The sequence below is a fragment of the Trichinella spiralis genome, assembly GCF_000181795.1.
Source record: "Trichinella spiralis strain ISS 195 chromosome Unknown Scfld2, whole genome shotgun sequence".
NCBI classification, from domain to species: Eukaryota; Metazoa; Nematoda; class Enoplea; order Trichinellida; family Trichinellidae; genus Trichinella; species Trichinella spiralis.
In genome coordinates, this window is record NW_003526941.1 from 10,303,066 (window position 1) to 10,316,106 (window position 13,041).

The 13,041-nt window shown below is 34.0% G+C and overlaps 3 protein-coding genes across 3 annotated transcripts; 2 read left to right on the plus strand and 1 right to left on the minus strand.

Annotated features, from left to right (window-relative positions):
• The first annotated feature begins 7 nt into the window (after positions 1-7).
• Positions 8-469, plus strand: Tsp_07697 (hypothetical protein). Its single transcript, XM_003381120.1, has 3 exons — positions 8-51; positions 137-245; positions 314-469. Exons 1-3 carry the CDS (start codon positions 8-10, stop codon positions 467-469), a joined length of 309 nt encoding a protein of 102 aa, XP_003381168.1.
• Positions 470-7,089: 6,620 nt separating this feature from the next.
• On the plus strand, positions 7,090-7,461 carry Tsp_07696 (histone H2B, gonadal). Its single transcript, XM_003381121.1, has one exon. The coding sequence runs from the start codon at positions 7,090-7,092 to the stop codon at positions 7,459-7,461; it is 372 nt and encodes a 123-aa protein (XP_003381169.1).
• Positions 7,462-10,008: 2,547 nt separating this feature from the next.
• Positions 10,009-11,512, minus strand: Tsp_07695 (protein Wnt-4a). The gene is made up of 7 exons (XM_003381122.1): positions 11,494-11,512; positions 11,360-11,428; positions 10,751-11,031; positions 10,552-10,692; positions 10,299-10,481; positions 10,135-10,247; positions 10,009-10,039 (listed from the first exon to the last, which is right to left on the minus strand). The coding sequence occupies exons 1-7, from the start codon at positions 11,510-11,512 to the stop codon at positions 10,009-10,011; spliced, it is 837 nt and encodes a 278-aa protein (XP_003381170.1).
• Between the last annotated feature and the right edge of the window lie 1,529 nt (positions 11,513-13,041).

Sequence of the window (13,041 nt, forward strand, 5' to 3'; positions counted from 1 at the left end):
AAATGAAATGGGAAAGCTGAATAGGACAATGCGTAGTAGAGATGTTGTAGTGTTATAGTGAAATTATGCAATTTTGAAAAATAAAGTACAAATGAATGAAGTATCCTTATCGAAAGAATAAATAATGCTGATTAAGCGCTTACCACGTACCTTGCGCGGATGGGTGTTCTGAAAGCCGTGAAAATGATGATGCATTGATGACAATGCGAATTCATCGGATTGTCATTAGTGAAGCGATGCATTGCGTATGTCAGATGTCAACTTTCTTTTGATATGTGTGAAGCAGAAATTGAAAGATAATAAGCCAAGATAGAGGTGGATGTTGATAGGAGGTGCAGTAGACGTTGTGAACACTTTGATGACATGTGTCGAAAATTTTCTGATAACTTATAAAGCGTTGAGAAATGATGTTTCATCTTGGGGTCGTTTTTCAACGCCTGCATGCGGTAGATATCTGCCAACCACGTGAAACAGACCTCTACCCACAACTTGTGTCTAATGAAACCGGCGTCGTCTGATGTTGTTTTTCATTGTCATATCTCAGAGAATAATGAATCTAATAAGAAGGCGTGGCCAATATTAGTGAAGTGGAAAATCAAATCGTTGAAATGACTGGGGTTTGTTAGTTTCCTTTCTCTTTTTCCTCTTTCATCCACATGATATGTAAATGTTACGTGTGACAAAGAAAGAGTACACAGTTTTTCAACTGCATGACAACTTTGTTTTCAAATCAAAAAATAGTTTGTTCTGCTTCTTGTTGATCAGCCAATTGCTGCTGCTCTTTTATTTAAAAATTAATACGATTGTTCACTGCGAAACGATTGGTTTAACAAGCTTTAGTGCAAACATTGCTTTCTATTATTATTATTATTATTATTATTATTACTGTTGTTTTGTTGTTGGTTTACTTTTTTCATTACTATACTGAAGTGAATAGTGATTAAGATTATTAAGATATTTATTGCAAGGCATGTATTTCGAATGGAATAATTGAAAATCAAGTTCATACTAGTGTGAATTGTTCTATTTGTGTGTGTGTGTGTGGATAATATACCAAATGAACGTCGTATTGAAGTGTTGAAATTGTGTTCTATTATTTAATTAATTCGCTTTATGAACAGTTTGAAACAATCTTCTCACGCTTCGGTGCAGCTAATTTGACCATTCTCAATAATGTTATTGCTGTTTTACTGATTTTCAGAAAAAAAATATGCCAACTTAGTGTTTGACTTGAACTGAATTGACAAGAATAGGAAAAATGTAGGCAATTTTGTCAATTTTGAAATCGGTTCACAAGATATTTGTCTTATTGTGCAGATATTGCAATGTTCGTTGAAAAGCTTTTCCATTTCTGACTCTAGCTGTGAATTTAGACCTCAATCCAAAACAACAATACACACCCTGGTCAGTAGTGAAACGTGGCAATCGTTGTGGGGTTCATTATTATTTGCATGAATGCATATCACGGGGTTGTTAATTTTAAAAAATAGGGAAATTAAATTCAATTTCAATAGAAATTTCCCTTTTGAAATTAACAGTGAAATCAGGATGATAAATGAAAAATGTATTTTTTTTCAATTTTTTGAAATTGCATTTTCCACATCATATTTGCTCGCTTTTTACAAACGTTAAGTACAAGTTAGTCAAGAATTGTTACAGCAGTTGAAAATTTCATTTTAATAACGGAATAGGAAATTTTTTCCAAGCTTTTCAAATATTAAACGATCTCTGTGCGCTTGTATCAAGTGATTTCTGATTCCACATTCTCAAAAGTTCGCTTTGTGCTATCAGAAGAAAATCGAAAGTTCCCATGGCAAAAGTTTATAATTTCTTTGCGTAGTGGGAATGATATGTTGTTTGCAAAACCGAAGTTATGTGCATTATTTATATTTATGCATATGAATTATTGCATCACAAAATGGTTTTTTGTTCCTCTTTCAACTTTGCACAAATCACGCACCGATGATTTCGGATTGCTCATTTCAATTCATGCATACGTATGGTCGTTGATTTTCATATTCAATAAATTCAACTTTAATATTAATCCATTACCTTTAAAGATTACAAAATGCAAAATTCAGCATTGAAAAAATTTTAATTATTGATCTAAATTGTATGGCTGAGTTTGTATTTTGCATTTTTTTCTCGTTCTACTTTGACAATATTCAACCAACTAAATCGGTTTGCAAAAAAAGTTTTAGTTTTGCAAAAAAATGAAAAGAAAAATATTCCATTCAGTAACTTACAGGCTATGCAGGCGAGAATTTCCCACTGACGGACGGCCATGCGGTGTAGGCTTTATTCACCATCTGCTTTCTGCTCTTTTGGATCGAAAATTGTCGCGGTTTCGAACTTTCTTCAGCTTAGCGCATAAACACTTATCATTTACCAAGTGGCTTTCTACCCTTTATTTGACCTGCAGTTTGGAAATTTGACGTTCTCTAAAGCCTTGAAGGCTCAAAAAGAACTGACCACTTGCAGTTGTTTATTGATCACTGCTGACGTGTATTCTTTGGTTGTTATTTGGTGGGATAGGATTTTGAAATGTCCATTTAAGCAGAAGATGATCGCAGAGCAGCGAAAATTTCCTTATTTCTTCAAACAAATAATTTTCTTTTTCACCGTTCTTATTATTATCATTATTATTATTATCAATCATCATTATTAGTTATCTCATCTGAAGATGGTCATAGCAAAATCAGTGAGGAAAGCAAACGCTTTTCATCTCGATAAACTTTCTCTAATCTACGTCAACATCTTCGCCTGATTCTTGATTGTTTTGATGGCATCTCTAACGGTGGTGGCTGATGATAATTTGATTAGAGTTATCGTTAATTGAATTTATCTTTGTTAAAAATGTCTACATACATTTCACGGCTATTCCACACCAGCTAAGAGGCTTAGGCTTATGTGAACGCACAAATTATAAAATTCAAAATTTATACAATTCTTTCTTTTTTTCTTTTTTGTTTTAACAATTTGGTTTATTATTTATTTCATTTAACGTTGATTCATTTTTCTGTAAAATTAATAAATTACGGATATTGAATTGAACAGTGAGTGCATGCTTTTTTTTACACCTGCTACTATCACACCTCAACTATTGAAAACTTTTTTATTATCAATTTTCTCAGTGGTTACTTATTGCTTGCTTTCTTTTCTTTGCCTTGTGTAAGTAATATCAGCAAACTGAAGCGATATTGAACACAATTTTTTCCATATCTTTACATTATTTTCGTTGTTTGTTTGTTTGTTAAAAAATGATAATGATGGTGGTGGTCAAGTAAGCAAGTGATGATGCTTGTTTGAAATTATTGATAATGGCATTTTTATTTTTTATTGATGATTGAATTGAAAGTGACACATCTTCATTTACTTGAAGAAAACTGGGAATTGACCAATATTTACATAAATATGTTTATATAAAGTGGGTGCAGATTGGCTTGATTTGCTATTTCAAACAGTCAATTTCAATTATTAAATAAATAATTGCAAAACTAAAGCAATTAATAAGAGATACCTTTTATTCTTTTTCTTTTCTACAAATAATTACATTTCAATTGCAAACATCATTTTGCATGTGGCGTACAAAATTTAGTCGAAACAATTGAGCTACTACATGCACAACTGAACTAAAACACAGTGACAGCTTACTCAAATTTGATCTGACACACCGTTTATTATTATTATTATTATCGAATTTCTGACGAGTCGGATTTCTGTTTTAAAAAGCAAAGTTTTGTTACAACCACGCGCATATCTGTTTATCCATTCTGCATCCCATTACTACCCATTACAAGAAAATTCCACAATTGTCTATCTCGGCTATTGATCATCCTCATTTAAACGGATATTTGGTGCACAACCAGTCTCAACGTTGTTGCGAATTGTTCACGCAGAAATGCTCCGACGTTGTGAAACAGATAGAATTCAACGGACGTTTCATACATGTTCTCCTCGTTTCGCTTATTACTTCTAATTGCTTGCTGTTCATTTATTAAACGCTTTAAACAGTATTGACACGCCAAAATTGGATAGCAACATTCGCAGGTGCTGTTACATCGCTCTTGTCTTGTTGTCATCATCATCATCACATGTGCAAAATATCACCCAACAGCGATTTTCATATTATTTCGAATCGCATTTGCATTTCGAACACGATTTCTAATCCCCTTTTCTATGCTACTTTTCAGTTTCTATAATCAATCATGAAATTTTACTTTCTGTTAACACTTTGAGTGGAATCGACTGAAAAGTACCCTTTCAACTGTTGTATACACGTGTGGATATTTATTTCACACATAGCTGGAACCTGAGTGAGATCTATATATAATGTATATTAAATAAGCGATTTGAATTTTCTCTTCAAATGGAATAATTCATATTGAAGATTTAGTCATAGAAGAGACAAAAATTGGCAATGCAAATTTAACAAGAACAAAAAAACTAAAAAGTAAACTGTGCAGTTGTTTACTTGTAAACATTTGTAAATAGTTATTTGATTACTCTTCAACAATTCAGTTATTCAGTTCGCTAACGATAATCCATATCGAATCCTTTTTATTAATTTTACTGAATTACTGCGTAATTACGAATGATCAAGGTTGTTATCATTGTAGAAATAGTTTTGTTTTTTTTTGCAAAAAACTTTATTCAACTCAACTTCTGTTTTGTTTCAAATCAATCAACCACTTTCAATATCAAACAAGAAATTATGCATGTTTCAACGGTTTTCAAGTTAAAATTGGCATATTTAATAAAAACAGTCGAAGCAGGACGTTTTGCAAATGAGAAGTTTCAAATTTTGTTTCCTCAAATGATGATGATTATGTTGTTGTGTTGCAGTTTTTTTGCACGGAATTAAAGTGAAGTTTTAAACTCAACTATGGAAAAATCGCTTGCTTCCACTAATCGACAATACACGAACAAAAATAATAATTCTCTCATACATGAGTGGTACATATTTTTGAAGTTGTTTTGCAAAAATTTTTTCGATTTTTGGATTGTTTTTCAAATTTATGCATTTTTGAGCTATCAAAAATGTTATTCTTGCAAATGCAGCAAAACAAACAATTTTCTGCAAAACAACCTGCAAACAATATTCGAACAAGCGGAAGTCAGTTGCAATGGAGGAATTTTTCATTTAAAGTATAAATTTAAAATTCCATTGATGTACGATCTCGTCAGGCAATATGCACATTGTGAATTAATATAATATGAGCAATGGGTGTGCTGTTGTTGGTGTTGTTGGTTTTTTAAACTTATCTTAATGACTGCCAATTGATGCTGCTTAATTTTATCCATAAAAATGGATTTGTTGTTTATTTTTCTTCACATTTTGCGTGCAATTTGTCACCACACATGCCGATCACTTGCATGATAATGCGTAAATTTTATTATATCACATTGTTGGCATTATCACATCGGAAAAACGTGTGCTGTTCAGTGTTGATGTAGAAATAGTACTGCCGACAATGAGATTATATGAACTTCATTGTCATTCGACATTGTCCTTGTTGTTAACAAATAATATTCGTTTCAAACCGACAATGCTGCTATTTTTATTAATTTGATTTGTAATTTTTGAAATTTGATTCATTTATAATGAAAATAAAGTTGAACAACTGAATGAATAATTAATTATTTAGATTAAGTTAGTTTCTACTTTTCTCTTTCAATTTTGTCAATAATTAGTTGATCATTGGAAACGATTTATTTTTGCAGTTGTTTTCCTAAGACTTTAATGTAATTTAATAAAATTGATTGTTGCTATTTTCATCACAGAAAGGAATCATTGTTGACAAATGAAACGGCAAATATACATATCCAATATTGGCGTTTCTTTTTTTTGCTTTCTCGTTTATTTTCAACAGTTGAACAGTGCGCAGAATTTTGTTTTTTTGGGAACAAGTGCCAAGCATATTGTACGGTTCGATCTTCTATGCTAATGATGCTTTGAATTCAGCTATATACTAAGTTTGTATTGCATAGCAGCGTTTTTGTTGGATTTGTTCAGTTTTTTTTCTAATATGAATCCATCCTCAGTTTGACATTGTTACTTCACAACAGCAGATGCTTTCTTGGAAAATTGAATTTTCACTATGTGCATGCATCCATAGGGAACGAAAATTTCTTGCAAGCAATCTACCAACTGTGCAAGCGGTTAGACAATTAATTGATGCAGTACCACCTTGATAATTAGATGAAACATTTCTGATAGAAAACTTTTGCTTAGTGATTTTCAAAACTGATTAATTGCTGGCAAATATTTTATTAACACACACATTACCGCTGCGATAGGAACGTTTCTCATGTTATTCATGTCATTCGATTCCAGTAATGTGATTAATAATAGTTGTCGAATATGACATTACGTTCCCATCTGTTGAAAGCTAGGGAAATGATTGATAATCGGTTAAATGGTCAAGCAAAAGTACAATGTGCAATGAGTTGCTAGAAAATGAGTAGCACAACACGTATGCGATGAAGCTGTTGAGTGAATGTTGAAATATAAAATATAATCAGAAAATTTCCATTTACAAAAATAAACTGGCATGGGATAACAGCCTTCATTTTATTTTAGCTTCATCTATTTTATTTTTCATCAGAATTATCTCTAACCAGCTATTTTTAGCCCTGAAAAAATTAATCTTAATTATCTGTCTACTGTAGATATTTTAACTGTGTGATGAAAATTATTTAGTCATTTATTTATTTAGCAGTAGTATTGTAATAACTAAAGATTATTCCTTTTTTTCAATAAACTTTTCTTCATCAGTTTATAATAATCATCTTTTATAGTCTTGAAAAATTCACAAAATGAAATACAGTAAACTGCAATATTGATTAGATAGAAATGATTACTAAAAAGTTGTTCAATTAAATGTGTGTGTTTCAAATAAACCCTGCAAATTCATTAGATATTGGTCATGTATTTTTTTCCCAAATCAAAACTGTAGATTCTTTTAATTGCTTTTTTGATTAAACCTGAGCATCAGTTTGGTAGGCTGTAAGCGTAGCATGGCGTATACGTAGGTTGTTTTTCGTGGCTTGTTCGCTTGTTTTGCTTCTCTCTCCGCGTTGAACGTCATGGCTCCGAAAGTTCCTGCGAAAGGCGTAAAGAAAGCTGGGAAAGCGCAAAAAGTTACCAAAGCTGGCGATAGAAAGCGTAAAAGATCCCGTAAGGAATCATTTGCTAGTTACATCTATAAAGTTTTGAAACAAGTTCATCCTGACACTGGCATTAGCAGTAAAGCTATGTCTATAATGAACAGTTTTGTTAATGACATTTTTGATCGTATTGCGGCTGAATCATCCCGGTTGGCGCACTACAATCACCGCAGCACAATCAGTTCTAGAGAAATTCAGACTGCAGTGCGTCTGTTGTTGCCTGGAGAATTGAGCAAACATGCTGTCAGCGAAGGCACTAAAGCTGTCACAAAATATACCAGCGCGAAATAATTTTTTGACCAGTGCATTTTTTGGCGTCAACACACCTGTGTGATTTCCCGGAGTTGGATGTATCATGTGCTTTTAAATAAATTCCTCTCTTTTTTCCTATACATGTAATCATCACAAATACATATATATAATATACATATGCATGTATGGGAAATAATTGTTTTCTCATTCATTTACCGTCTGTAATGTCATATATCTTAGTTTGATATGAGTTTGCTTGAATGTCCACATTATTATGAGTTAATGTTTGTGGTATCGGTTGGGAATGAATAAAAGTTCGAAGCAAAGTTTTTGTTTACTGTCTGTCACCAAATGGTCTGTGTTTCTTTGATGAAGTCATTCAATTGTAGTGCTTTTGATCATTTCTTACACTGTCAACATCACTTGAATAGCACGATAAATTTTTAACAACATTAATTGATTCACGTTGTTTGCATAATATTTTTTAAATTATGTAGTGTATATTTACTTTGTTTGTTCTGAAAGCCAGTATTCTGTGTGCGCAATTCGTAATATTTTAGCGTTTCGATTCCATCCCGTGAAATGGTACTTTAAAATGCATAATTGTTTTGTTCATTTTTTGAAATAGATCCCATAATTCGAATTCATCTTTTTGTGACTGATCTCTGAAAATTGCGTTTTATATTCTGTGAAATTTATTTTTTAATAGATATCGAAGAAAGAAATAGTAGTTAGTATAATTCAAATTGTACATTTCACACAGCGTAAACAAGATCAGCGGAAATCAAATTTTCTGCTCGTGATTCGGGAAGCGAGTCTAATTTGCTTGTCTGAAAAAACTTGCTCGCTTGTTTGTGTAGATGAAAGTTGCAAGAGTCGAATGTATTTAGCACGCGACATTTCAAACTTTAACCATTGAATTTCATATTACGATTTATCGATTGGTCCTAACACTAATTTCATTTCTCATAGAAACTGCTTCTACTGGTACAATGTTGCGGTTATTATTGATTTTCATTTTGAAGAACAAAACGTAGTTCTATTCCATCATATTTGCATATATATGAATAGAAAGATTGAGCTTAGTTTTGTCGATTGCGATATATTTATTTTCATGTTTATAATTTGAGGGAACATTTTAAATGTAACCGCGCAAAGAATTTCTGAAATTACGATTTTTATTGCTGATATTTATCTACTTTTTTTGCATTCTACAGTAATAAAAAATCAAGTACAACTTGGCGATGAATAGAGCGAGAATGTGAAAGAAAATAATGTAGCGTTATTTTTTCTGTTATATATACTTTTCAAGTATGTATATAACATACAGCATATACGTCAGTTATGTTATATGAACTGTTCTCGAGGGTAGCCAATCTATCTAGATAAGATAAGACTGATAAATTTCATCTAGGGTTTTAATAGCAACAAAGTGTACACTGCTTTTTATTTTTGTTGAAGAATTCGTTTTTAATGAATTGAACTGTACAGAACGATACAGAGCTTCGGCGATGTATACCAAAATTAATCAAAAACCCTGTAAAGTTGCATTTTGAAAAAAAACAAAAAACAATTCCTTGGCAGCTGGTTGTTTTTGATTAACATCAATTACAGATAGCTAAAGCGGAATTTTATCCCGGCAGCCGGCTGCAGGCACGGTTTCGCTTCTTACTCAGCTGCTCTGTCAACTGTGTAGAAAATCACGACTAGGGTAAATGCTGTGCGTACGATTGTGCGCTGGTGGTTTAGCTTTACATGTATGCACGTCAACTATTTCAGTGCACATTTGGCATTCCACTCTGCAGCACCAAATGAATTTACACTAAAAGAAAAAACTTTTAATTAATAAAAATAACAATGCATATTTTTAAAAAAATTTATATGATAAATTTGAATTAATTTTTTATTATATTTTCCATTTTTATTTCAGCATTACTGCAGTGTACGGATTTGTGTATAATAATATAGCTAACTGAGTAGCAACTTTATTTCATCATGTCGACGTGTAACATTTCGATTATCATTATAATGAAGACCACATTGTTTGGGTAGTTTTACTAAAATCTGCATAGTACATGCTAATTCAAACAGTCGTTACCTGAAAATTTCTTAAGCAAATTTGCAAACTGAGATAATAGTGTTTTCTTTTTTCTATTACAAATTTGCAGTGATTACCTATCTAATATATCAGGGCGAAAAGTAAATTAGCTCATTTTCAGATCAAACTTAGCTTGTATGTATGTATATATATAGAGTAGTATGAAGCTGAAAATTGGAAAACTAGCAAGAAGTTCCATTTAAATACGTTGAAATGAGCTATGCTTTATTCGGTGCATTTTGTGGACTAATTAATTTTAAAAACTGGTTTCATCGTTATTAATATTTTTTGGCGTTTCAACAGGTCGGGTCAGGAGAAATAAATCTGATTATTTGAAGTGCTGCTACAAATATTCGCATGCGCGTACACACACAGCAACTACAACTGGGTAATGCATGCAGGTCAGATAAAGTCATTAACATACCGGAAATGCTTTACCTGTACTACCTATCACAGATTGAGGTTAATCTTTTAGTCAGCAGTTTCATTTATTCATAAAAATAAGGTAGTAATTTGCAACTGATAAATTAATGAAATTTACATGCCGTTTAATATTTTTGTTTTTGAATTGGAATAAATTGTAAATATTAAAAATTAATAAAAAGCGAACATACGTTGCACTTGTAATAACGTCGAACACTGGTGGTGTCGTAGCCGCGTCCACAGCACATAATATCACAACCATCCTGGCCTGTGGATGTTCTATTGCACTGACGTCCTGCCGTGCCTAGAGAACCTGTAAAACAGATAAAGTGTAAATTGAAATTAGAGCGAAAACAAATGCTGAGATTTTGCCTGTTCGAATATCCGCTTCGCAGTAGTCAGGCGACGGTTCGAAATAAACAAGCTCAGCTCGGTTGATGCGTTTGCGTTGGAATAGTGCCGCTTTGGGCCCATATAAAAAATCATACCGTCGATGGTCAGCCGGTATTAGCCCTTCTCCGTTCGGATTAACCGTAACCTAGGATTGAAAATTTTCAACCGGAAAGGGAAGGGTAATTTATCAACAGACTCATCGATTCCTTTTTTACCTGAAGTGCTTCGTGATATTTGTCCGCCAAATCGGCACCAATGATGCTCAGATGTGGCAAAGCACGCCAACACGTACGTGTGGCGCAAGATCCAGATACACCATGACATTTGCACTGGATTTTTAAATTTCTTTTAACAGCCTTGTAAATAAATTAATAAAGAAAAATCGACATTTTCTCGACATCTAAGTCTGCATACCTTGCGGCCAGCTCGATTGTTGTGTAAATTCATCAGAGCACGGCCATCACGGGATCGTCGGTCTTTGGAATCGATGAACTTTCTTGCAAAACTTATAGCATAAGGCAGATTATCTGAACAACCACCCCAGCTAAATTCACCTTGTGAATCTTGACCACGACCAACGCGGCGCCTATCGCATGAACAATCGCTGATCTGGCTTGTACTGCAACTTCTCGCTATGGAATGCACCACACTCGCGGTTGAAATCGAATATACAAACGCCGCTTCTCGACTCCCCACTGCAAAGCAGAATAATTGAAATTGAGATTGCTTAAATTCAGCTTAGATCACTTGGAAATCAAAGGAGATGGTTTTAAAATTTCAGAAGAAGAAGAAACAATTTCCGCCGCTCAGTTAATTAATCGTAGATTGAAATATTGCTAATTGTGGAAGAAAAGAAAATTTCCTTTTCTATCACATGCAACCAGCTTAGCTAGCACTTTTTTTCCTAAAATCGTTGCTCTTTTCCAGTTGATTGTTTTTCACTACCGGTGACAGAATAATTGCTTTATTGCATTGCTGCAAAGGTCGGTATTTTTTGCGCGATTGTTACGAAACAAAGGCAACCGAACGTCCTGGGTGGCTGCTTTTGAAGCTCACCGTCTAATTGACTCAAGTTTCGGGTCAAAAGGTCAGCTAATAAAAGAAGTTAAGTGAAAAAATTGACAAATAAAGCTTCTGAACAAGCCGACTTTTATTACTTTGCATTCTCTTTCTCATTTTTCATTATTCTCCACTTTTGTACGGCAGCCGCACATTATCTCTTCTTGATTCTGGAATAATTGTGACATTTCAGTATTTATTTGTGTCGAAAGGTGAATGTGGGAAACGGTTGAGGATTTATTTCAATTTTTTCCCCATCTTTCAAATCGTACAACAAACATACACTACGTATAATTTCGTATGCATTAATGATTTCCTTTTATCATGTACCCTCGGGCAATTTGATCGCAGCAATCGTTATTCTGCATGCTCTTAATTTTGTAATTTAAATGAATAGCAAAAGATCAAGCTACTTTCAGCAAACAAATAAAGCGAACGAGGAGATGAAAATAAGCGTTTCACTTTTGTCAAAGCAAACAACAAATAGCAATAAATTGCTAAGGAAACTACCACATGCAGACCAGTTTATACAGCCCTTTGAATTCAAAGCATAATAATAAGCGGCCTGAATGTGTTTTGTGTCGTCGGATAAAGGTGTAAAATAAACGAATGGAAAAAAATTGAACACCAAATACTAACAAAGTGCAAAGTTGAAATTATTCCATATTATTACTTTGTAAATGTCATTACAGCTTGATGTATTTATTATAATAATTGTGAAAATGGAACTTTTGAAACGAGACAAAATTTTATTGTTGAAACGTATATATGTAAATGACGCTTAAGAGATCAACTGATTCTGTATCCTTTTTTTTAATTAAGAGTTTGGGGGGAGGGTTAGATTAGAAAGTAATGTAAAGAGAGAAAAATATATAATACACTACTTACATTTGAGCATAATTCGACCAAATCCCCCTCCTTCAACTGTGGTGCAATTCCATCTGTATCCGGCAAATTGGGTTTGACATTCTGCTACACCTCGACGTATACCATCTGAAATGGCTTTCATCACATCTGGATGAAGTTGGCATAGTCGTCGTTGGCGACGCCCTAGGCCAGGTATGAGGTCGCACAAGGCTGGACTGGAGCCGCTCACAGCTGACATTTGCATTTGTGACATGAGCCTGAAATAAGGTGATAAGTGAGAAAGTTTTAAAAAAATTCATCGATGATCATTAAGCTATCAATACCACCAAGCGCTAGCTTGTGCCAGACAGCCGGTGCAGAGGAGACTGATGATGAGCAAACGTAACCATTTGACCATGGCCGGTGAGGACAGCACCGATGAGTCGGACATGAGTCGAATCCACATGGACGAACGACGACAGCCTGCTCAGAGGGTGAACACTGCGTTCAAGACAGTACGCTAAATAATGATTGGATACCAAACAGACCGCCGTCAGTGCTGATTGGCCAAAGGCACCGATGGCGCCTGTCCGGCGAAATTGGTCGTAAAAGGCGGCGGCCAGGCGGCTGCTTTTGTCCGTTTGGTTTTAGAAAGCATGCCATGGAGTCGTAATGGGCGACATAAATCACGTGCCGTGGTCGAGGGCACCATTTGTGGCACGTATCCTGCGTCTTTTTTTCCATTTCTTTTACGACGGTCTTTGTCAATTTTGCAAGCCCGCGCAGATGGCCTCCAGGAT